Source organism: Fukomys damarensis, unplaced genomic scaffold (assembly GCF_012274545.1).
Source record: "Fukomys damarensis isolate Sample0158 unplaced genomic scaffold, DMR_v1.0_HiC HiC_scaffold_15, whole genome shotgun sequence".
Taxonomy (NCBI): domain Eukaryota; kingdom Metazoa; phylum Chordata; class Mammalia; order Rodentia; family Bathyergidae; genus Fukomys; species Fukomys damarensis.
In genome coordinates, this window is record NW_022900927.1 from 14,373,975 (window position 1) to 14,400,265 (window position 26,291).

Here is a 26,291-nt window from a genome sequence, read left to right on the forward strand (position 1 = left end):
TATCCATTTTTTTTTTTTTTTTGGTACCGGGGATCGAACTTGGGACCTTGCACTTGCCAGGCAGGTGGTGGAACCACTGAGTGAAATCTCCGGCCCTATCCCATTCTATCCTTCAGTAGACCAATTAAATATATAGAGAGCTTTACTTTGTGCTCCTTACTAACATACTCTTTCAAACTTTCTTTTTATCACCTACATTTCTGGATATTTTGGTATATATTTCATTTTATTAATTCTCGCTTCACCTGTGTCTTAGGCTGCTAGACCCATTTATTAAAAATCCAATTTTGGGCAGAAAGGAAAGACAGGAACTAGAGAATTATAAAACAAAAAAAATAGCAATATTAACATTTGATTTACAATTATAAAGAAAACTCATTCCTGTGCTTATGTTTCCTGCAAATCTTTTGTACAGCTCCAACAGCAAACTATGAGGCAGGAACTTAAGTGCAGAGATCTTGTTTCAGGTATGATTTCAAGAAATACTGGCTTAAAGTGGAAAAGGAGACAGACAAGAAAGGCAAGAAAAGCTCATTAAGCAAGTGACCACTGTGAGCAACTGCAATCCTTTCAACAAACTCTGCAAAAACTCTCCAAAAGAATGCATAAGCATCATCCATTTGGGGGTTACCAGACTCACTAGCCCTGATCACTAGGACTCAAAGAACTCCCTGCAAAGACACTTCACTCATAGTTACGGTTTACTGCGGCAAAGTAATATAGAGTAAAAGTCAGCTGAGGGAAGAAACGCACAGGACAACAGGAGCCCAGGAAAGTAATAAGTGGGGAGCTTCCGGTTCTCCACTGTCCTGGTGTCAGACTAGCACTGATCAGGACAATGTACAGAGTCCTCTTAACCAAGGCCACTCACCTGAGCACAAGGACGCAGCCTTCACTCGAGCTCCATCACATGGGCACAGTGGCTGCTGACATGCCAAGGTGATACTGCTTGATTCAAAAGCTTCACCCTAAATGACAGTTACCATCTAACTTGACCAGTTTCCCAGGCAAATAAAGATTGATCAAGTATGACATTCTGAGCAGGCATGTCCAAAGCGGCCCGATTTTAAAAAGTCACAAAACATACATTACCACCCAGAAACCAGGACCAGACCTCTTTTTGGACAGGATTAAAATTCTCTACTGTGCTGTGAATTACTGGGTAAGCTCTGAACATTCTTATTTTACTGAGCTTACCTGTTGCATTATGCTATGGGTGAAATAGAACTAGGGGGAAATTTTTGTAATTAATATGTTTTCAATATTTCCAAACTTTGATAAATATTTGGAAAAAAATAATTTGATATTTGAAACCAAACCAAGAGCCACAGTTCAGTCTTATTCCACATCATCAGTACGGTTTCTCCCACACCAGCCTTCACTGCTATGGGAACCTGCCCTATGTGTGCACGATGCTACTCGGGCCAACCAAGCCATGCACAGCAGATGAGTTTATTCCTCTGCATGACAATCACTTTATGAAAAAAGGCAGCAAAATTAGCTTCCTAAAAGTAGCTTAAAATCTGGAGACTATTATTTAAGCATAAACTGTTGGTATTTCTAAGTTGTCCTACTACAAATCTTCTACATACTGTGACTACTGATGGATCTGTTTGAATATAAAAGTGTAATGTACAATCATTCTTTTCTTTAAAAGCACAGAAGCCTCTAACAATTTAATATTTGTTTTTTTTAGATGTCAGAATGCCCTCTGCTGTGTACTTCATAGTACAGTCTTCCAATGGTTCGACTTTACCGTGCTAAGAAATTTGAATTTTGGTCTTTTCCTGGTTTAGTCACATGCAGTGCTCCACAGTCTTGTCAGAGACAACAAGCCACTCTCTCAGGTAGCCATGCGATCATGAGGGCAAACAACAAATATGCCAGCATGCCGTGGTAGTGAGCTATGACGTGTGGCAAGCTCAGCATGTTTCACATACAGTATCTTCAACTTAAAATCAGTTTATCTGATGTAACCCCATCAGAAGTCGAGAGCCATCTGTATATCCAAACAGGTGTAGATTTAGAGTACATATGTTTTAAAATTTTATTAGTACAGTACATGTGTGAAGTACATTCACCTTTGGGAGTAGGAACATGTAAATAACATATCTTGATTGTTCTTCAATTCCCTTCCTATCCCTACCCACCTCTTTCCTTCTCTAAATCACCTTTCCACATTTTTATTATTATTCTTAGCTCATGTTCACAATGTATGATGTTTACATTCATTGTGGGTATTTGGTACATGTACACGACACATCTTTAATCTTTTTGCTTCCCCTTCCCCTTGCCCTGGATCTCCTGGTCTCCTTCCCATTTGCAAAGATCTACTTCCCTGTTTCCTTCTATCAATCCTTTATTTCTCTCTTTATGTATTTGTACTCTGCCTTATTCAAAGGAGAGACATATAGTTTTCAAGCTTCTGTGTCTGATTTAGTTCACCTAGCATTATATTTCCCAGGTGTATCCATTTTTCTGCAAATGTCTCAAATTTATCCTTCATTTTAGCCAAGTAAAACTGCATTATGTACAGACAGAAGTTTCTTTATCCTAATCCAGAATTTTAAATTTAAATAACATTAAAGAGAAATAAAGAGCTAACAAACTTTTTATAATAAGGGCATAAAACACATTAGATATTAGTTAAAATTTTCTACCTTAAAATCCTGGAAGAGGACATTTTTTTTTTCCTGAAAGATGCAATCACACTGTTTTAAAATAAATGTCACAAGAAATAAGACTATTAAGCATATTTTAATCTATAACATCATATCATAATATAATGAACATAAGAATATTTACAGGTATAATTTCTAAAAAAGGTAAATTTAATTTTCTGAACATTTAGATACATTAAAGCTTTTAAAGAAATGCCCATATAAAAATTAAATGCATAAATACTAAAATGTCTTACAAAGAACCATAAATACAAACCCTGAAAACTTGACTGCATTTTCTCATTCCTTATTATATAACAGGAAATTCCTAACATCTACTCTTGCTTGTCAAGCAGCCATATCCCAGGCAGAGATTTTTGGATTAGCTGTTCTTAAGGATGTCCTGCCCTCCAGTGGTATGTGCTGTAATATTTTCGGTGCACCCTTCAACACTGCGGAGAGGGGCCACGTCCCTTCCACATGCACATTTCCAAGGTACGTCACACTGTACAGCAGCATCGGATCTTTCTTTCATCACAGGCTCTCTCTCAGTTTGTACCCCTGTGTCACATTTTACAACCTGCAGAATGCAGTTACTAGCTTTGCTTTTTAATGCATGTGCTGACTCGCACTGAGATTGTAGAAATTGATCAGTGGTATTTTTTACTGAACACTGGGATAATTTCTCACTCTGTTTGTGAAATTGGGCATTGCTGTTAACAATGCTATTATCTGAAAGTTCTGTCATCCTTTCTAGGTGAAAATTATTATTTGTTTCTGTGGTTTTGGTGGATATCTCATTTGAGTCTTCAATGTGGTCTTGAGTCAATATTTGGTCTTCATCTTCAGATGGCTAAAGAAATTAAATAATTTTATTGTAAATAATCTTACATTTTAAAAAATCATTCACTTCAAAACAGATATCCTTAAAATCCACATTATAAAAACTGCTAAATTTAAGAGAGACTTTGGCTGGTAATGATTTAAAGTAGATGTACTATTACAAAGTCTTCAATCTGTCATTCCTCTCAGCAGGTTATGAATTTTAAAATAGCAATAATAATAATAATGATCTTTGTAACAAAAATGTAAAAGAGCTATAAAAGAAGAAGAATCTTGTCTCTTCTTAGTACCTGTCTCATAGGCAGCATCATGGTACTAACCTTTCACAAAGAAATGACAGGCCACACATGCTTCAATCACTTAAAAACAGTAGACAGATGTAAGATCTCTGATGGGAAACTAATACATGGGATTTTTATTATTCATTTATTCACCCATTAAGTAAAAAATAGCTATGATGTACCTTTCATTGGCCCAGTCCATTAAAGATACAGTACATCCTAAGGAAATAACTATCTGCTGATAACTGTTATCTAAAAAAGATGAACTTCACCTTTTCAAAGGTATAGACTTCATTGTGCTAAGATGAATTTTTCAACTTCATGAAACTCTATCTTCTGTTAAGACTAATAAAACTATGTTTGCCAAAATATTAAAAAGTATTGGCTATTCAAGATAAAAATGGGAAGGGGTGTTAATGTTTAAAAAAAAAACCGAAATGATAGGCCTTAGGTGATCAACAATGAAATAGCAAAAGCCCAAGAAATAGCATCAAAACTGAACACAAATTACAGAAAGCAATAAACATATTTATTTAATAAATGGCATCTGAAATGTGAGTAAAAGAAAAAGGTCACTGTTCTTGTGGACACACATAATGGGTGAAAATGAAATCAGTCAAATGCTCTTACACATAAACAAGTAACTACAAACTGACAAAAGCATTATGAAGAACAAGTATGGGGCACTTTAAAAACAAAACTGAGGCACCTAAGTGAGGTTACAGGGATTTTTGGAACAGAAGACATATGTAATCTAAGCTCTAAAGGATGCACAAGGAGTAAAGTTGAGGAAACAATGTATAAAAACCCTGAAGCAGAAAATAAACAAACTACAGAAAATGAAAGGTCAAAGAGTGTGGACCAGGAAAGGGAGAGTAGAAGAAATTGAAGATGTTAGCCAAGAGCAGATTACACAGGGCCCAGCCACTGTCAAGAGTTCAGGTGTTAAGAGTAAAATAGGATTCCTCTGGGGGGTACAGTGACCCCCTGCCTGCAATGCCAGCCACTCGGGAGGCTACGCTTCAAGGCTACTTAGTGATACTCTGCCACAAAATAAAAGGGGCTGGGGATTGGCTCAGTGTGAAAGGACTGGGTTCAGTCATCAGAGGGGACAGAAAGATACGGGAGAAAGGCTCCATTGAACATTTATATGAGGGAGTAACATGATTCAATTTATGTTTTCAAAGAAAATTGTGTCTGTTAACTAGAGAAGAAAACGGGGCAAGAAAAATAAAGAGAACTCTTACAAAACAATCACAACACTTTAAGAACAAGATGACTGCAACTCAGAGAGGGTACTGGCACCACAAGCTGCAATTTATTTTAGGGGCAGAACTGAATGACACATGAAGTAATAATGTGGTTGGGGGAAGCAGGCGAGACAAAGAAAGAAATGACGATGTTAACTACTGTACTAAGTTTTTGACAAGAATACTTGGACAGACAGATATGAGAAATATAAAAACTGATTTAGGGGGAAAACAGTGAAGTTTTTCAGCGTGAAGTATGAAGTGATGAAGGTATCTGTGAAACAGCTAAGAAGACAGGTGCTACTGAAATTGAACACTGAAGTGAGGATCAGGACTCAAGTCATTCTGCTAGGAACGGCCGTCACACAGGTGGTAAGTCAAGTCACTGGAGAGTGTAACACCACTGCTAGCTTAGAGGATGCATTACCAGGAAAAGGTCCTGTTTCAAACCAACACAGTTACACAATGGAAAGACAGAAGGGAAGTGGGAAAGGCATAAAATAGAATTCACACAGGCATCCAGGGAAACCAAGACAGTGTGTAACTATAGAAGAAAATAGTAAAAAATGTTCTAAAAAAGAGAACACTTTCTACTCATACTAGGAGTTCTTATAAAGACCGAAAGGTATTTAGTGAATTTGCCAACACAGAAATCAGTGGTGTTGTTCATTGGCAGGAGTAATTTGGATGACAAAATACAGATAAAAGGTAGAAGGAATGAATATGGATGAGTAAAGAGAGGGAAATTCCATTTAAATCTGTAATTTATTAGAAACACAGCATTCCTTCTCAAAATATGGCATTTCAATTATTTGCAATTTAGTCATTAATAACATTATACAGTTTTCATCTCATATGCCTTGAGACTTTCTATTTGAATGCATTTTATTTTTCCAAATATTAAAAGTCCTTTAAAAAAATTTTTACAAGGAATAGCATATCTACAATATATAGATATTAACTACACTTTATATATTGTCTATATTTATACATATATGTGTATATACAGTATTCATAAGTAGCTTGGTAAAACTTGTGATTGATGCATTCATCATTTTTATCAATGTCAATGAATAATGTTCAGTCACATTTTTGTTTATATTTTGTTTTTTCATTTTAAATTATTTCTTATGCTTTTCTGTTATTTAAAAAATTATTTCCATTATTGATTCAAATATTTTTCATACTGTAAAAGTAAACTGTAATTAAAAACAAAGAACTCCAAAGTAATACACATGTATTAATAAATAAAAAAGCATAACTTACCATCTCAGAACTAGAACTGAAACAACTCTCTGTAGGTCTTGGAGAGTAACTGGTACACTGACTGCCCTGTGAAGAATCAAGACCTGAAACAAAGGTTTAATTATGAAGAATGGCATTTATTAATACTCTTTTAAACATACAGAGGCAGAAAATATCTAGCTGTAAATACATATTTAGCTTATAAAACACCACCATTGAAAAACATGCCAAAATTCATTAAAATTGGATCGTTGGCACCTTGCATTTCTAACATAATACAGGAATTTATTTTACATTTCTAAGATGGATGAATACCAGAGAAGAGAATGGGGAAAACTGCATTGATTTTTCCAATATATGAACCATTTCTATGAACAAATAATTTAACGTGTCAACTTGCAGCAAAGAAGACAAAGCCTAGTTCATTTAGTCCCAAAGATGTTTGCTAATTGAGCAAATGATTCACTCTGCAATCAAAACTATGAAAAAAAATCTATTCAAACCATCCAATACTATATCCTTTGATTATCTGCTTAACACATCATCTTAGGATTTAAAAGTTTAAAACTGGACTGGAAAGTAGACCATGACCCCCTAGCACATCTTGTCTCCTTGAGGCTAAATCCCTGGCCCTCCTAAGGGTTATTTTAATATTAGCAATAAAGATACCTACCATAAAAATTTTACAAGCATCAATGAATGAATCAAACTTAAAAAAAAAAACAAAACAGCAGAAAATGAGAAGACATGAAAGCAAGATGCGACCCCAGACTTTTTGCTTGCCAAAGGCAAACTCGGTACAAAAAGGTTGTACACTTTGAAAGCAACCCACCTAGTTTCTGTGAAGTCACAGAGGAAATAAATGAAACTGTAGAAAAAATCCAATCAAACAATTCTCAGATAACTTAAGAGATGATGACCATAATGAAGATCATGATTAGTGAATCCAGAGAAGATACAGATTTTAAAAACAGACGAGCTAAGGAAAATGATAGAAACACCGAATGCCCAACATAGGAAAGAGATGGAATCTATGCAGGATGCAACCATGAATCCAGGAGATGAAAAATTCTGTTGAAAGTTTACCCAACAAACAGAACTAATGTGAGGACAGAATATCAGATCTAGAAAACAAGATTGTGATAGCAATATGAAAAGAAAGATGAAGGCAGGATGGGTAGGGGAAGGGAAATAAGGGAAAAGAAAAAAATGTGAGATAATGAAAATGAAAATAAATAAAGATGAAGGCAGGATGGGTAGGGGAAGGGAAATAAGGGAAAAGAAAAAAATGTGAGATAATGAAAAGATGAAAATAAAGTGTTTGTAGATGGGGAGGGGAGGAGGGGGTGAAGGGAGGGCAGGGGTAAGGGGAAAAAATGAGAACCAAGACTTGTCATGTAGAGGTACAAGATCCCAACAATGAATGTAACTGAACTGTATCCCTAAAATGTACCAATAAACTCAATCAAAGCAAAAAAACAAAAAACAACAAAACAAAACAAAACAAAAAAAAAAAAGCAAGGGACCATGAAAAATCAATCCAACAGCTAACAGATGATGGAAAGAACAACATCAGCTTGGTCAGAGTCAACGAAAAAGCAAGAGCTAGCACAAATGACATAAAAGACCTGTTCACAAAAGTAGTGCAGAAAACATCCAAGAATGAAAAATGAATTGTATATACAGATAAGCCAGGCATATAAAACTTCAATTAGTGATGGGGATTTAGCTCAGTGGTTCTGCTGCCACCCTGCAAGCTCAAGGATGCAAGTTTGATCCCCAATACCAAAACAAACAAAACAAAACAAAACAAAAAAACTTTAAGCTAGGCATGGTGGTGCACACCTGTAATTCCAGCACTCGGGAGGCTGAGGCAGGAGGACTGCTGTCAGTTCAAGACCAGCCTGGGCTACCTAGCATGTTCCAGGTCAGTCTCAACTACATAGAGAGACCTTGTCTCAAACAAACAAACAAACACACACCAACTTCAATTAGCCATGATATTAAAAAAAAAAAAAAATCTATGCCAAGGCATATAACAGCCAGATTTCCAGAAATTCAACACAAGAACGCAATATTAAAAGCTGTTAAGAATAAAGAAATAAATCACTTATAAAGGAGAGTCCATCAGAATTATACGGAACTTCTCAACACCAACCCTTCAGTCAAGGAGAGCTTGGAGTGAATGAAGTATTTCAAGCCCTAAAAGAAAACAAACTCCAACCTAGATTGATGTACCATGCAAAACTATCTTTTAAAATTAATAGAGAAATAAGATACTTCTATGATAAAGAACACCTGAAGAAATGTATAACTACAAAATTACCACTCCAAAATGTCCTGAAGGACATTTTTTTATACTAGCAAAGATGATTGACTGAGCTCCACAAAGGAAATATGACACTATTCCACAGCAAAACTAACTCTGGTTCTCATGGAGGAAACGCAGATTAACAATACACTTCCCATAAGGCCTGGTTAGTACTGCTAACTGCATTAGATGTGGGCAGTTTCCTCTGATCTTAAATTAAGATTTTTCTAAAGTAATTCTGGTATTTCAATTAAAGGTTAAGAGTAAAATTCACAGATTTATAAAATATGTGATCACTGCTTAAAAAATTAATTGTTGTTGGATAGCCACCATTTTTGGAAGTGATTTCAATAGTCCATGCCGTGTTTTATAAATATACATCTAAAAGCTTTATCCCCATTCAATAAAGTATCTTCTTTTCAAAAATCAAAATGTCCTAAAAATCAAAATTATAAGATGCTGCAAATGAGACAAAAATATTTTAAAATTAATAAATATTAAAGTGAAAATATTTTGATCCCCAGTACCCCCCCAAATACTGCTACTAATAAAGTGAAAATATAAATCCCTTCATCGAACTATAATGGATACTTACTGATCTCTTACAAAACAAGTACTTTTTAAAAAAAAACATACAAAAAAAAAACAAACAACCCCAAAACAAAACCCATACAGTACTGAAAAAAAGATATGCCTGGAAAGTCTATAAACTTTCTTCCCTTTAAAAACCTTTTTAGTGGGAAGGGTAGGGGAAAGGTAATAAGGAAAAAGACAAAAATATGAGAAAATGAAGAAATGGAAATGAAGTTTGTAAAGGGGGAGGGGAATACGGGGTGAAGGGAGGGCAGGGACAAGGGGAAAAAATGAGAACCAAGACCTGTCATGTAACGGTACAAGATCCCTATAATGAATGTACCTGTACTGTATACCTAAAATGTACCAATAAACTCAATAAGGGGGAAAAAAAAACACCAAAAATAAAAAAATAAAAACCTTTTAAAATATTTTGAAGAGTATCTTCCTTAAAAACCTATCACACCCATCACATTTACCATAACTGTCATTGCTTTTCTATAAAAACTTAGAAATCAATGTTAATTTAGATTAAAAATTTTAATTCTAGCACAATTAAAAATGAAAAAAAAGAGAATTTGATCCCTAATACTTAAAACTGAATATTTATTGTAATTATTACTTTCAATTAATTATTAATGTTTCTTTCTTACAACTAGATTATCCATTTAGGACTACCACAATGATTAACAAAACTTCTAAGCTAGATTCAATTACATATTAGCTGGTTTTCCACTTTCTGAAAATATTTTAAGTACACTCTCTTTTGGCTTCCTCCAAAATTTTCAAGGGAGGGCTGGGGATTTAGCTCAGTGGTTCCACTGCCTGCCTTGCAAGTGCTAAGACCCGAGTTCGATCCCTGATACAAAAAAAAAAAAACCAAGGGATAACCAAGATCCAATTAGAGAATGCTCACGTCACCTAAAATCCATGGCTTACATTCCATTTATGTCAGTAGCTTCATAGGCAAGTGCATCATTTTCTTTGTGCAAAATCTCAAATTCAAAATAAAACTAGGGCAAAAATGCTGAAATATTTTCACCACTGCGGGATAGGCAGATTACTTCGTTTTGTTTTGTCTGATTTTCTCAGAGTCTGGCTAGGTAGTTCAGGCTGGCCTTTTGAGTCGGGGCAATCTTCAGCCTCCCCAGCGCTAGGATGTGTGTGCACCACACACCTGGCTCTACCGTATTTATCATTCCAAGGAGGCCTATTTTGCTGTGACCATACAGAAACTGACAACACACCATTACAGAAACACAGATTCACAGGAATCAGAGCGAAGCCCGTGGAGCTACATCCAAGTGGAAGCTGATGTCATCCAACACTTCATCGCTAAATGAATGGAGGGCAAGGGGGAGCAAGGGACCAGGACCCACGTTGACCAATCCCCCGTTACACTCCCGATGCTCTCCATGCACTCTGGAGACGGCACGGGCGCATCCTGTTCTCCTTCTCCCAGGGGTCACAGTGACAGTCCCGACTGAGCAGTGCAGTGTGGGACACCTTGCGCTCAGCAGCATCCCGCGTCCCAGGTCGCCTCTGCTCACAGCCTTCAGTGGTAGTGGCTGAGCACCAGCACTGCAGGGCGGGCCTGGCCTCGGGGCTTCAGGGCCACGCTGACCTCCGGAGGTTGGCTGAGCATGAGCGGCTTGTGGCTCTTCAGCTTGTGTGCCAAGGTCATAAAGATAGTCTCCACGTAGTCACTATCGTGGGGGTTCTTGGCAGAGGTCTCAAACAAAGGCATTCTGTGTATGTCAGCGAACTTCTTGGCCAGGTCCGTGGGCACCTGGATGGCGCTCTGCAAGTCCCACTTATTCCCCACGAGGATGCGCAGGATATCGCCAGCCAGCAAGTGCTGCTTGCACTCCTCAATCCAGGCCGGCAGGCTGTGGAAGCTAGCCATGTTGGTCACATCGTACACGAAGCCCACGGCGTGCACGTTGAGGCAGTAGTGCAGCACCATGCTCTTCCGGAAGTGCTCCTGGCCGGCTGTGTCCCACAGCTGGATCTTGATTCACTCCCTGTCGATGTACACTGCGCATTCTCGGAAATCTGCCCCGATAGCAGCCCGCGCAGAAGTGGTATGTCAGGCACGTCTTGCCCACGTTGGAGTCGCCGATGATCTTGAAGATGTGGGAGTGGGTTGAAGGCAGACACCCTGAAGCCGCCGACACCACGCAGCTGTTGGAGAAGCTGACCTCCAGAGATGACTCCATCTCCGAAGCCCCAAACTCACCCACCTGCCCCAAACTTGGACTGAGGAAAGCAGTCTCCAGGAGGCTGGTGGGTGACGCCACCGCAGTGGCAGCAACGCTGAACGTCATTTTAGAAAGAGATAACAACGACTATAATTCCATGAATAAATCCACCAGACAAGGCAAGTAATTACACAGAGGGGAAAGAGAGGGAACCAACAACAGGAAAATAATATGACAAAGAAAGAAAATACATATCAGTTATATAACCATCAATGTAAATGGTCTCAATTACCAATCAAAAGAAACGAACTGGCAGAATGGATCAAGATACAAGGTCCAACAATATGCTGCATACAAGAAACACATTTAACTCAAATAAAATTCAGACTGAAAGTAAAAGAATGGAAAACATTACCCATGTGACAGGAAACTGGAAAAAAGCAGAGGAAGCTATTCCATTTGCAGACAAAATTTATTTAAAGCCAAAACTGATCCAGAAAGACAAGGTGCCTACATCCTAGTTAAGGGAACAATCCAAGAGATAAAAATCCAAGAGATAAATATTTATGTACCAAATACCAGTTTATTCAATACATAAAACATACAGACATGAAAAAATCAAGAAAACACTAATTATTGTAATGGGGGACTTTAACATCCTATCGTCACAAACAGATCAACTAAACAAAAAAGCAACAAAGAAATGTCAGAACTGAATCAAACCTGTGAACAATTGGACTTAGTAGAGGTCTATGGAGTATTCCACATCACAATATCAAAATACAAATTACAAATTCTTCTCAGCTGCACAATGGACATTCTCCATAATAGAAATTGATGGCAATAGAAACCACAAACACTACATAAACACGTGGAAATTAATTAACACTCTCCTGTACAACCAAGTCGCAGATGAAATTAAAGAAGAAAGTAGACAGTTTCTATAATTAAATGAAAATGAAAATACAACATACCAGAATTTATGGTGTATAAAAAATGAGTCCTACAAGGGAAATTTATAGTAGTAAATTTCCACATCAGAAAAACAGAATGAGCTCAAATAAATAATCTGATGTTGAACCTTAAGCTTTTAGAAAAAGAGCTAGTCAAGCTCAAAGCTCATACAAAGGAAGAAATTATAAATAATAGAGCAGAAATTAATGTAACCAACACCAAGAAAACAATGCAAAGATTCAATGAATTGAAGAGTTGCTTCATTGAAAGATTAAATAAAACTGACAAACTCTTAGCCAACTTTATCAGTGAAAGACTCAAATCCTTGCAATTAGGAGTGAAAAGGATGATATCCAACAGATCCTACAGAAATTCAGAAAATCATTAATACCTACTTTAAGAAACTTCATTCTAATAACATGGAAAACATAGAAGAAATGGACAGATTCCTAGACACATATGAATTACCAAAGCTTAATCAAGAAATCATAAACACGCTACATAAATTATCAGTCAAAGAAACTGAAGATGTAATTAAAAACCTAACAACAAGAAAAGCCCAGGTGCTGACAGATTCACTGCTGAATTCTACAAAAAATTTACAGCTCTACTGCCACTATTCCTCAAACTCTTTGAAAGGGAAGCAATACTCCCCAAGTTATTCCTGGAAGCAAGCATTACCCTGATACCAAAACCAGAGAAGGTTCCAACCCAAACAGAAAGCTACAAGCCAATCTCCTTAATGAACACAGGTGCAAAGATCCTCATTAAAATAATGGCAAACAGAATGCAGAAAATTATCAAGAAGATAATACCACAGCCAAGTTAGATTCATATCAGGGATGCAGGGATGGTTGAACATACACAAATCAATTAATGTAATACATCATATTAACAAAGGCAAGGAGAAAAACTACATAAGCATCTCAACAGATGCAGGAAAGACATTTGACAAAGTCCAACACCAGTTCATGATTTTTAAAAAAAAACACAGAAAACTGAAATAGTCTTTATCTCAATCTGTTGAAATCCATCTATGTCAAACAACAGTCAACAACATACAAAATGGTCAAAATCTGAAAGCTTTCACACTAAAATCAGCAACAAGACAAGGATGTACACTATCACCACTCTTATTCAATGTATTTCTGGAAACATTAGCCAGAGCAATCAGGAGAAAGAAAGAAAACGAATAAAAGATAGGAAAGAAGTTAAATTATTATTTGCAGATAACATAATACTGTACCTAAAAGATCCCAACAACTTCACCAAAAGACTCCTAGATTTAATAACCCAATTCAGTATCATAGCTGGATACAAAGTCAATACTCAAAATTTAATAGCAGCTTTCTTTTGGCCAGAACCGTTGAAAGAATTTGCCAAAATGACAAACACAAAGGAAGGGAACCTGGTATATGTTTTGTAGGCCTTTTAGAAAACATGGGGTTGTTCCTTTAGCCACATACATGCAAGTCTACAACAAATGTGATATTGTAGACATCAAGGGAATGGGTACTGTTCAAAAAGGAATGCCACAGAAACGTTACTATGGCAAAACTATAATAGTCTACAATGTTACCCTGCACGCTGTTGGACTATAGTAAACAAGAAAGTTAAGGGAAAGATACTTCTCAAGAGGACTAATGTGCATACTGAGCATAATAAACAAAGAATGGAGATAGCTTCCTGAAACATGTTAAGGAAAATGATCACAAAACAAAACAAAACAAAAAAACAAACCAAGAAAAAGGTACCTGGGTTCAACTAAAGCACCAGCCTGCCCCATGCAGAGCAGCACACTTTGTGAGAACCAATGGGAAGGAGCCTGAAATGTTGGAACCTATTCCCTATGAATTCATGGCATAAGCTGGGGATGTAACTCTGCCATGCAGCACCTAATTAGGGTTGAGTACCCTAAGACCTACTTTTTTAAAAAATCCTATGTTGTAAGGATGGTTTTCTTAACTGAACAGGTGTGTGGTGCCTTTACCTCAGAGAAACAAGTATTTGAAGCAGATTCTCATTGTACCTAGTTAATTGTGTCAGGCCTTTACTCTTCAGTGTTTTTTCTCCCTGAAAGATGTGAGGTATTGTGCAGTTATATACCCAAACGGCCACATACTTATGAAATATTAATACTGGCTTGAAGAGCCTCTAAATCAACATGGGGACAAGATATATCAAAATAAATGGAAGTCAGTCTATGGCATTTCAATTAAAAAGTGTTTAAGGCACCCTAAAAAAATATCATTCCTGTAAACAAATAATGAACTCACTGAAAGAAATTAGAGAAATCACGTCTTTCATGACAGCATCCAAAAAATGAAATAATCAGGCTAATGAAGGAAGGGATGTTTACAGTGAAAATTACAGTATCCTGAAAAAGATTATAAAAGATATCAGAAAATGGAAAGACATCCCTTGATTTGGGTAGGAAGAAGTAATACAGTGAAAATGGCCATGCACCCAAAATTGTCATACAAATTTGAGGCAATGCCAAGCAAAATACCAATAACATACTTCACAGAACTAGAGAAAACAATCTTAAAATTCATTTGTAACCAGAAGAGCTGCAGAATAGCAAATGCAACTCTAGGCAACAAAGGCAAGGCAGGAGGCATGTCAATCCTTGGTTTGAAATTATAGTACAGAGCTACTGTGTTAAAAACAGCATGATACTGGCAAATAACAACAAAAACAAGAAAACAGACTTTAGGATCAATGGAACAGAAAAGAGAATACAGAAACAACTCCAAACATACTCAGCCACCTTATCTTTGAGACAAAGGGGTTAAATACCTTCATTGGAAAAAAGGCTCTTCAATAAATAATGCTGGAAAAACTGGCTTTCCACAGGCCAAAGATTAAAACTAGACCTGTATCTATCTCTCAACATGTACTAAACTAAAATAGAAATGGATCAAAAATCTAAATATTAAAACAGAATTACTAAATCTGCTAGAAGATAAAATAGGTAGAACACTTGAAGACATTGGTATAGACAAAGACTTCACGAACAGAACCCCAATACACAGGAAATATCACATAGAATAAACAACTGGATCTCATCCTATTAAAAAGCTTTACACAGCAAAAGAAATCACCAACGAAGTGTAGAGACAACCCACAGAGTGAAAAAACAATTTTGCCAGCTGTTCCTAGAAGATAAAATAGGTAGAACACTTGAAGACATTGGTATAGACAAAGACTTCACGAACAGAACCCCAATACACAGGAAATATCACATAGAATAAACAACTGGATCTCATCCTATTAAAAAGCTTTACACAGCAAAAGAAATCACCAACGAAGTGTAGAGACAACCCACAGAGTGAAAAAACAATTTTGCCAGCTGTTCCTCAGAAAAGGACTAATATATAGGATATATAAAGAACTAAAAAAAAAAAAAAAAAAAAAGAAATAAAAAAAAAAAAAAAAAAAAAAAAAAAAAAAAAAAGAATCAGATCCCCAAAATTAAAGACCCAATCTAAAAACGGGCATCTGAAATGAATAGCATTTCTCAGATGAAGAAGTAGAAACGGCAAATGAAATACGAAAAAATGTTCATCCTCACTGGTCATTCAAGAGATGCAAATTAAAACAACACTGAAATTCTAGCTTACTCCAGAAACAATGGTTATTATTAAGAAAACAACCAATAACAAATGCTGGTAAGGGTGTGAGGAAAAAGGAACCCTTCCCCAATGTTGGTGGGAGTGCAGATTGGTGTAACCACTGTGTAAATCAGTATAGAGATTTCTCAAAACAAAAAACAAAAACAACCACAAAAAAACTTAGAGGTTCCATTTGACCCAGCTATTCCCCTTTTTGGTATCTTCCCAAAATAATTTTAAAAAAGAATTATACCACAACAATATGTGCACACCCATGTTCATAGTGGCACAGTTTGCAACAGTTAAGTCTTGGAACCATCCAAATGCCCATCAACTGAAGAATGAGTAAAGATTATGTGGGTTTTTTTATACAATGGAGTACTACTCAGCCATAAAGAAGACAATGATAGGTAAATGGATGCCTCTTGAGACCATACTCTTAAGAGAAATAAATCGGACACACATGTTCAAATATCGCATGGTTTCTCTGATGTGAAAAACCAAAAGTAGGGACCAACATGTATAATAGATATTGTGAAATAGAAAGAAAATGTTCAAATGAGAAGGGGAACTAGGAGAAGAGGGGAAGGAAGGGTAAAGAGAAAAAAAGAATAGAAAGAAATAATAGAAACAAAATTCTCGTAAATGAGGGGAAGAGAAGTTGAAGGGAGGGGAGGGAAATGGGAAAAAAAGAATCAAGACACATCATGTACAGGTACAAATTCCGTATGATGAATGTGATCCTTATATATATCTAAAATGTAGAAGTAAAATTAATTTACAAAATAATAATAGCCATGATCAAAGAAACAGGTGTTGGTGAGGAAGTAGATAAATTAAAACTCTTTGCTCTTTTTGAGGGAATTTAAAACCATATAGCCATTACAGCAAATATTATGGAGTTTTTTCAAAAGATTAAAAAGTAGAACTACTATATGATCTCTCAGTCTCACATATGGATATATAAACAAAAAGTAAAAATAGGATCTAGAAGTGAGATCTTCACTTGTATGCAGCATTATTCACAATAGACAATGTGTGACAGAATTTAATATCCATTGATTCATGAATAAATAAAGGTTGTATATAGACGTATGATCACAATAAAAAGTCCCCAACTTACAAGCATTCTACTTGAGAACTTTCACAGGTGTATTTGTATGAGACTCACTGTTGGGTTATGAGGGAATCCGACTTAACAAATGATTTTCCGGAAATGGAGCTCATTTTTAAGTCGAGGACGTATTGTTCAATGATGTATAAAAACGTATTACTGTATAAAAATAGTAAAAGATATACTGCCATGAATCCTCATCAAAATACTCCCCCTTGCTTCAAATACGCTTATCCCATTGTTCTTGCCACTATCTAAGCAGTTCTGGAGTCCTCTTCATGAGTGACTTTACAAGGTACGATCTAAACAACATCGCACGCTGCTGCCCGTGCTACCCGGGGAAAGGCAGAACGTTATGGTTCCTCATCCCCCTTATTCACCAGGTCTGGCACCGTCACTCTTGGCTCTTCCCCAAAGTCAAATGGTCCTGAAAGCGAAATGTTTTTAATCAATTCAGGACCTCAGGGTAGCAGCAACAGTGCAACTAAACACACTCTCAGAGGCAGAACTTCCAGAACTGCTTCAGAAATGAAGCAAGAAATGGCAAGAATGATGGGATAAGTTTGTTCGAAGTGACAGGAAGTATTTTGGGGCACTGATCACAGTGTGTCTTCTGCTGTAACACATTTTAAGAACTTTAAACATTCATCACATTTTTTCAATCACACCTTAGAATACAATGGAATATTATTCAAGTTTTAAAAAGAAGGTAACCCCATTAGTGTATGCTACAATGAATACTAAGGACATTACAAGAAGCAAGCCAATCACAAGAAGTTAAATACTGTATAAGGGATCCAAAGAAGTCAGATGCATAGAACACAAAGTACAATGGAGGTTGCTGGGACGGGGGGAGGAGGTGGACAGAAGGTGTTGCTTGGAGAGTGGAGAGGCACAATGGGGTAAAGAGGACTCAGAATCTGTTGCACAACACAGTGGGGGGGCACAAGCCTGTGCCGCACATAGAGAACCACTGGCAGGATGAATTTGACCTTACATTGTTTTGACCACAATAATTTTTTTAAATTTATGAAAAGAAATCAATAATTATTCCCACAGATGCGAAGAATCACTTTTCCCCTAACGGTTTCCCAAAATCATCTCCCAGAAAAATTCTTGGTAAAATAATTAACACATATGCACCTAAGCCCAAAACCCAGAATCTTACTTAGTATAGAGATGTGGCATATATATTCACAGTAAAGTGCCGATAAAAAATTTTAAAAATGACTAGTTTAATTAAAGAAACTTGCAGAATCTATCTGAGAAAAATTTAAAGACTGTGCTTACAGATGTTTCATGTGACTACTAAAAATAAAAATTCAGCTGAAGAAATGGAACACCTCCTTAGGAAGGACAATGACAATTCACACTAAATAAATACATAAATTTAATAGTCACCTAATAAACATTAAAACGTTTCTACTAGAGTTAGGCAAATGGATTTCAAAGTTTATATGAAAAAATAATCTAGAGGAATAACAGCTTTTTAACAGGCATAACTCTTCCAAAAAGTAAGCATACTATAAAACAATCACAAAAGCATGGTACTGGCACGTGAAGGACAGAAAGATCAATGGAACAATCAAGAAAATCCAATAATGGAGAAGGTAAGATGGAAACAGTATATTTTAAAAGGTAAGGTCACAAATACTTAATAAAAGACCTATTTTGGAAACTTGGAGTGATATATATCTCACACTGAAATTAGAATAGACTTCAAATATATTAATATATCAATGTAAAACTATAAAATTAAACTAATTCCAGAAGAAAATATGGTGAATTTATTTATAACCTTTGAGTGTAGAGTTTCTAATGAAATCCTAATAGGGCTGGAGACTTAGCTCAGCAGTTCGGTGGCCTGCCTTGCAAATGCAAGGACCTGAGTTCAATCCCCAGTACCAAAAAAAAAAAAAAAAAAAAAAAAAAAAAAAAAAGAAATCCTGATAAAAGATAATTTACATAAAAATGCTAAGTCTTTTGCAAAGCAAAAGATATTATAAGCAGAGTAAAAACAAATCACATCAAAAGCCAGTATGAAGCAGAGTGTGGTGGTACACCCCTAAAATCCCAGCACTCAGGAGGCTGAGGCAAAAAGATCCTGAATTCAGCCCAACCTGAGCTACACAGAATCCCAGGCCAGCCAGCACTGTAGAGCTGTAAAAACAATAAAGAGCTATAAAAAAACAAGAGCTCCCAAATATCAAGAGAAAAGGAAAAGAAAAAAAAAACAAAAAAAAACAAACTCAACTGGTCAAAAGATGAAGAGTCCACAGAAAAAGAAATGTAACATTTTTGAAAAAGAAGAGAACATTTTGAAAAGATATATAACTTCACAGAGAAACGCAAACTAGTATTTCTATCCATCTCTGAATTCCAAAAATTCCTAAATTTGGCCACAATCCCTGCTGATGAGTTTATGGAATAATATGAAGTTGCTGGTCCAATTGCCAAGAGGTGTAAACAAGGAATTTGGTAAAATCTGTCCAAATGGAAATGTGGCATTATGCAACAAATACTAGTGTGCCTCTACTCAGACTAAGAAATCCCACTCCCAGCAATTAGCCCTAACGTGCAACTCTACCAAAAGAAATACATACTTTTCTCATGGCTGAGACACAACATCCGTCACATACAACTTCAAGGAGTTTATTTTGGCCCACATTTTTGGTCTGTAGTGGTCTGGCTCCAAAGCAGGAAGGACATGGTAAAAACTTCCGGCACAAGAAAGGTGCTCACTTCCTAGCAGCCAGGAGGCAGAGAAAGAGGGAGGAGCCAGGGAGGGAGCTGCACCTTTTCATGTCAAGCCCCCGGTAACTCACCTCTTCCAACCAGACCCCACTTCCTAACAGAAACTCAGCTACAGCGCTCCTACAATCCTCACCTTTCAAACACCGTGAGACTTCGGGGGCCAATTTATATATACACAAAGTTGTTCACTTCTAGAACTTGTAAGAGTAAGATACCGGAAAGAGCCTAAAGGCTCACCCACAGGACACTGCCTGAATGAACTACAGTCCAAGTCCATACATACAAACTGATTATTAATCATAAATGATGATGAAAATATCCAGTCCAGTAATGACATGAAAGAACCCACAGGATATTTTATTAAACACATTCACTTCATTCATAAAGTATTTATTTTGAGTGAGAAATACAGAGAACTAAAATTCATGGCTATGCATATGTTTTTACATGTTTTAGGTTCTATGGGGGGGGTGAAGAGAGACTGTAATGAAAGTCACAAACCAACAAAAAACACTCCTACTGAAAGAAAGAGGAAAAGCCAGACTGTTTTATATACTTTTAAAATTAAATTTTAAAAAGTCCAAAGGTGTCTAGGATATCCTAGCACACTGAATAACATGAACTGTTCTAAACAAAATATCTAAAAAGTTAACTAAATATGAAACTCTGTCCATAAAATGTAAGCATAGAACGAAAATACTCAAATAGGAAGTATATGATACAAATAAAGCCTATAAGCAGTTAGTATCCAGAATTCGGAAAAGATAACATGGCAGATTCAGCTCTAGACAGATACAGATACAGAAAAGACACACCCCATAAAAAAACCAGATTTACTGAAACACAGGAAAAAGATAAGTATATTCACAGATGAGACACAGATAGCCAATTAACCTAATTAGTATTTAGAAAAATATGAATTAAAACCATAATGAGATATCAGATGAACAACAATGATAGACAACTGGCATGGTAGTGGAGACTGAGATTATCCTTTGCTGGTGGTAGGTTTAGAGACATAGATATTTTATAAAATAATTTCACATATCCAAAGAGGTACAGATGTGCCTATGGTATGAACTGGCAATACTACTCCTGGGAATATTACTCTAGAAGAATTGTGTAAATGTGTACCAGAAAAACTACCAAGAGCAGCAAAGACAAAAGTACTTAAAATACCCACTGCCAGAAGATCAAAGGCAAAAATTTCAGCACATTCACAAACCAAAATGCTATAAATACAGAATGCTAATAAATGCAGTAAAAAGTGTATCAGAGGCACAAATTTCAAAGGGTGAACCTCAAAATATAATACTAGATAAAAAAAAAGAAAGTTGCAGAAAATATATAAAGTTCCTTCAGTATGCAGAAAGCTTAAAATTAAGCCATGGAAAGTCTGTGTGATGTAATCACACAAATACAAAAACAAAAACAAACTCAGAATAATAGTTACCTCTAGGGGGCAGGATAGGAAATGGAATTGAGGATATTTTCAGAAATACAGTACTTATTACTACACAGTCAAATATAAGGTATTTGGTTTCATTATTTCTTAAACTATACATTTATATTATGTGTATTCATCATATATATATATATATATAAAATATATAATATGTTGTAAAAACTATAAAGTATTTTTAAAAAGCCAATCGCATTCCAAATATAAACTATCTAGAAAATACTTATCTCCTGGTAAAAATTTTTGAAATTCTTTTAGTTTAACAGATTTCTATTTAATTGCTAGTTTTCTAAAAGCATAAAATTCACTTATACAATTATACTGACAGATTTTCTTAGTAGATGTTGGCATGCCATTTAATGAACGTGTTCCTCCTTCCATCAGAATCTAGAAGAAAACAAAAACATTAACAATTTTCAAGTATACATAATATTCACTCATAACTGCTCTATCAATACCATCAATTTTTTATAATATTCTTCCTTTATATTACTTTAATTCAACAAAGATTTCACAAAGAAAAATTAGCCTGAGAACCATAAAATGAAATTTAAACTGGTTTTGAAACAGAAAAGACACTTGCTAAGAAATAAATTACTGAGAAAAATAAAAGGCACTATGTGCATTGAAAAAAGAAAAAATCCTAGAGTACTTTGATCTTATTCTTTCTGATTTAAGTTGCACAGTCATTTTTTAATGTATTTTTTAAAGTAGTAAAAGCTTAGCAGTATACATTTTCTACAAAATACAATATTGGTCTTGGTTTTCATCACTCTACATAACTTGTAATTTATTTTTATTTCCTTTAAAAAACAATTCAGAGAGTTTCTCAATTTCCAGGAAGTTAAAGGAAGTTAAGCAGTGTGTTTTGGTTAGTTTCAAACTTTCTGAATTTTGATTAGAAAATGTACATATGAAGTGCTCCTTTGCTATCTTTTAGATTTTTTAATGTCCTACCACATGGAGTATATTTGCAAATATATCATGGATTTAAAGAAAATGTTCTCTATGCATTCTCCATTGATAGGAGACTGAGTTAACTCAAATAAGATAAAGGACAAACTGTCTAGTCACCAAACCCGCTTCTTTCTGGACATACAGCTAGAATAACTTCCTAGTCGCCACTACAGTTGGTCTGGACATGTAGTTTAATTTCTGATTATGGGAAGACAGTAATGTACATTACTTCTGATGGGGGCCCACAAGAATTTTCATCACCATTCACCTTCAACTCCCTTGGCTGATATCAACATCCACAACAAATACTTCAAGGTAACGAGTCCCTGAATAGCTCAATGGAGCACAGCCTCTTCTCTAACCCCACTACTTCATGATTTAAAAGTCCACTGTTCTCCTCTTGACATTTTCAAACCTTAAACTTGCATGGAGAATAAGAAAAAATGGAGCCATAATAGCACACTGGGAAACCTGACTGAGAAAGCTCTACAGACTCCAAAGCACACATGTATACCAATATCCACTTCAAATATGTTCATGAAAGATAACTAAGACGACCAGGTAGCACCAGCAATCTGGACATCTGAGAAAAAAGGATCACAGGGTCAAGCCCAGCCTGGGCAAGTTGGTGACTTAATCCTGGGTTTAATCCTAAATTTCCCCCAAAAAGCTAACAGAGAAGATCCTTTCAGATGAGAAGTAATTTATTCAGGGACTTTGCTCATCCTCCAGTGCATCCCGGCTTCACGGCTGCACAGCAAGCCTTCAAGGTTCCTGTCATCAGCAGCTCTCTATCTTTTACTCTGTTTTGTTTTTGGTGCGGGGGATCGAACTTGGGCCCTTGTGCTTTTGAGGCAGGGGGCCGAACCACTGAGCTAAACCCCCGGCCCTTCTGTTCTTTGTTGAATGAACTTTTTACTGCATTCTTATTGGCACTGCTTTCTTCATTTTATTTACAGGTATCTTTTGCTCTTTTATGTTTAACCTGTGTTGCTATGTTCTGTACTTGTTTCTTACACGATGTATACATTTTCACTTCTCAATTTGATACTCTTCAAATCTTAATCAGCTCTCTCACAACAAATTTTTCATAATTTCTAAGATTTCATTCCTTACATGTTATGCAGGACTTCTATTCCATTTCCCCCCCTTTTATTGGGTTTCCTAATGTGACACCACCACTTCTTCGTGTGTTTACATTCTTCCACGTGCCGCTATTTCTCTAACAATTACCTTCCCACTTTAAGCAATCATAATTAAATCTTGTTTACAAGATAAATAATTATAGTCCTCCTATTCTCTTCCATCTCCAATAAGAAGATCATAGGACCACCGCTATCTTCTCATTCTCAACTGTCAACAGGCAAGAGGTTTGTTTACCTGTGACTTAGCTCTTGTGTCTCTGCCTTAGTTCTCAGTAGAAACTGGAGCCCGTTTTGAGTCAGTAGGCAGGCATCGCCCTGACCTCCTGCGCTGCTACCCATGTGGCCAGCAAGGGCTTGGTTCTTCTGGTAACATCTAATAATTAAGCAAGGTTCCACTCTACCTCTGACCCCGATGAGGCATCCCACATTAAAAACTCCATCCCTGTTCTAGTCAAAGAGTTTCTTCATTGAACCTGATTTCCTTTAAGGCTCCACCAAAAGCCTTTTATTTTTCTGATTAGCCCTATCAACTTTTAAGCTGCCAGTTTTCTTGACATGCATGTAGTGTGAGTTTATTTGCAAAAATACAAAAAGTTTCTAATTTGTTAATACAGCCTTTCATCGCCCTGACCTCCTGCGCTGCTACCCATGTGGCCAGCAAGGGCTTGGTTCTTCTGGTAACATCTAATAATTAAGCAAGGTTCCACTCTACCTCTGACCCCGATGAGGCATCCCACATTAAAAACTCCATCCCTGTTCTAGTCAAAGAGTTTCTTCATTGAACCTGATTTCCTTTAAGGCTCCACCAAAAGCCTTTTATTTTTCTGATTAGCCCTATCAACTTTTAAGCTGCCAGTTTTCTTGACATGCATGTAGTGTGAGTTTATTTGCAAAAATACAAAAAGTTTCTAATTTGTTACAATACAGCCTTATTATGAGGAATTATAACATTACATAACCAATGTTTCTGGATGTTTCCATACTCTTAAATGTCTATGTTCAAAATAACACATTAGAACCTAAATAATTTTTATATTTCAAGAAATTTTATAGTTGTTAGAGAAAACATTAAAAAAATGAGTATATATTGACTTGTCTCAAGGGCATTACAGTTTAAAAGCTGTCTTTATTTCTAAGTCTAAGCCATGATTTTGCAATTGTAAGAAAATATGAGAGTACCTAGAAAAAAATTTTAATAAAAGTTAACCTTATATTAAAGTACTGTACACTATAAATATTAAAATATGATAAAACATGAGTAATTTCATAAGGAAGATAACATGGCAATGTGCTTTACCTCATCAAGTCCAAAGCCCCATGACTGGTTAGGATGCAATTCTCTCAAAGGGCTATTCCACCTACAGGTTATAAATAAGACAGTATTAGTGTTTTATTCTCTCTGAAAGTTATTGCTTTAAACTATGATTTCAAATCATGGCTTTAGAAAAGTATAGTGGAAGCTTTAAAAAAAAAAGATGTATAAGCTCCATGCGAAGGAGCTTATTTATATATATGAGGCAAAGTTCGCATTCTATTCTTTTAAAATCACCCCTCTCAAGTAAACAAAGATCTGCAGCCAGGTTTAAGGACCATGTTCTAAATCACTTTCATAAAATACATTTTAAAATTCACGGCCTAACAAAGTTTTTTACTCATAAAAATCTGCATACTTGGAAAACAAAGAAATTAGTATGTTAACTTTCTGGAAAGAAGTGAGAGCAGCACTTCTGGAGATCTTGCGGATCTGTCTTTTGCTTCAACAGTGTTTGGACGGAACAGACCCCAGGACTCCCTCTTTTTCACCCTCCATCGTTACAAATTATGGGACCATCACCTCGCCTGTGTCCTGCTTCCAGGACCAGCCAACACCATTCATTTGTGGATAGCTCCTTACTGCTGACCAGCCATGACTTCTCAGATTCATCAGGATTATTCCACCGAGGTGGAGGCTGTCCTCAACCACCTGGTGAATCTGCACCTTTCTCTGGGTTACTACTTTGACCATGACAATGTGGCTCTGGTGGGTGTGGGCCATTTATTCTGCAAGCTGGCCAAGGAGGGACACAAGGGCACTAAGCATCTCCTGAAGATACAAAACTTGGGCGGTGGCCGAGTGCTCTTCCAAGATGTGCAGAAACCTTCTGAAGATGAGTGGGGTAAAACCCTGGATGCCATGGAAGCTGCCCTGGCCTTGGAGAAGAACCTGAACCAAGCTCTTCTGGATCTTCTTGCCATGCGCTCTACCAAGACAGACCCCATCTCTGTGATTTCCCGGAGGACCACTTTCTAGATGAGCAGGTGAAGCTCAGTGAGAAGACAGGCGACCGCCTCACTAACCTCCGCAGGCTGGAAGCCCCCAGGCTGGGCTGGGCGAGTACCTCTTTGAAAGGCTCACCCTCAAGCATGGCTAGGAGGCCCTGGAGCCCAAGCAGCCACTGAGGGGCTCCTGCTCATCCAGCAGCTTTGGCCTAACCCTCTCCTTCCAGCTACTAGGCAGTTTTTCACCTCTGGAGCACCCTCCCAAATCTTGGACAAATAAATAAATAAATAAATAAAATAAAAAATAAAGCCTTTTGTAGAAAAAAAATCAGGAGTCTACATTTTAATAGTATATGCTACTCTCATGAAAATGGCATATAGAAAACAAGGGATTTAGCTCAGTGGCACCATGCCTGCCTCTCAAGCACAAGGCCCTAAGTTCAATCCTTGGTACCCACCCCCAAAAAAAGCACACAGATATTTTAAAGATTTTCCTAGGAAACTACATTCAAGATAAAAATATGTTCTAGTTAATTATTTCTAATTATAAAGATAAGACCAATGGAGTTTTACTCTGGGAGAGCTCCTTCCTGTGTTGTGCTCTCCATGCGCTGTAACAGGCCCCATTACAATAAGACTGCTCAAAAAAAAAAAAAAAAAAAAAAAAA

The 26,291-nt window shown here is 36.5% G+C and overlaps 1 protein-coding gene and 2 pseudogenes across 6 annotated transcripts in view; 1 reads left to right on the plus strand and 2 right to left on the minus strand.

The window, feature by feature from the left end:
• Positions 1 to 2,859: 2,859 nt before the first annotated feature.
• Positions 2,860 to 26,291, minus strand: part of CUNH12orf40 (chromosome unknown C12orf40 homolog) — a 75,994-nt gene continuing 52,562 nt past the window's right edge. For 5 of the 6 annotated variants that reach the window (XM_033763598.1, XM_033763594.1, XM_033763597.1 and 2 more), the window contains 4 exons: positions 24,662 to 24,722; positions 21,589 to 21,649; positions 6,301 to 6,383; positions 2,861 to 3,513 (listed from right to left, as the gene is read on the minus strand). In XM_033763598.1, coding sequence (XP_033619489.1) covers positions 3,043 to 3,513; positions 6,301 to 6,383; positions 21,589 to 21,649; positions 24,662 to 24,722 — 676 coding nt within the window. In that variant the 3' untranslated portion in view covers positions 2,861 to 3,042. Of the gene's footprint in view, positions 3,514 to 6,300; positions 6,384 to 21,588; positions 21,650 to 24,661; positions 24,723 to 26,291 lie in introns of all 6 variants that reach the window. The other variant, XM_010615427.3, reaches the window with a different exon arrangement.
• LOC104856195 lies at positions 10,559 to 11,474 on the minus strand (annotated as a pseudogene).
• Positions 25,271 to 25,775, plus strand: LOC104856194 (annotated as a pseudogene).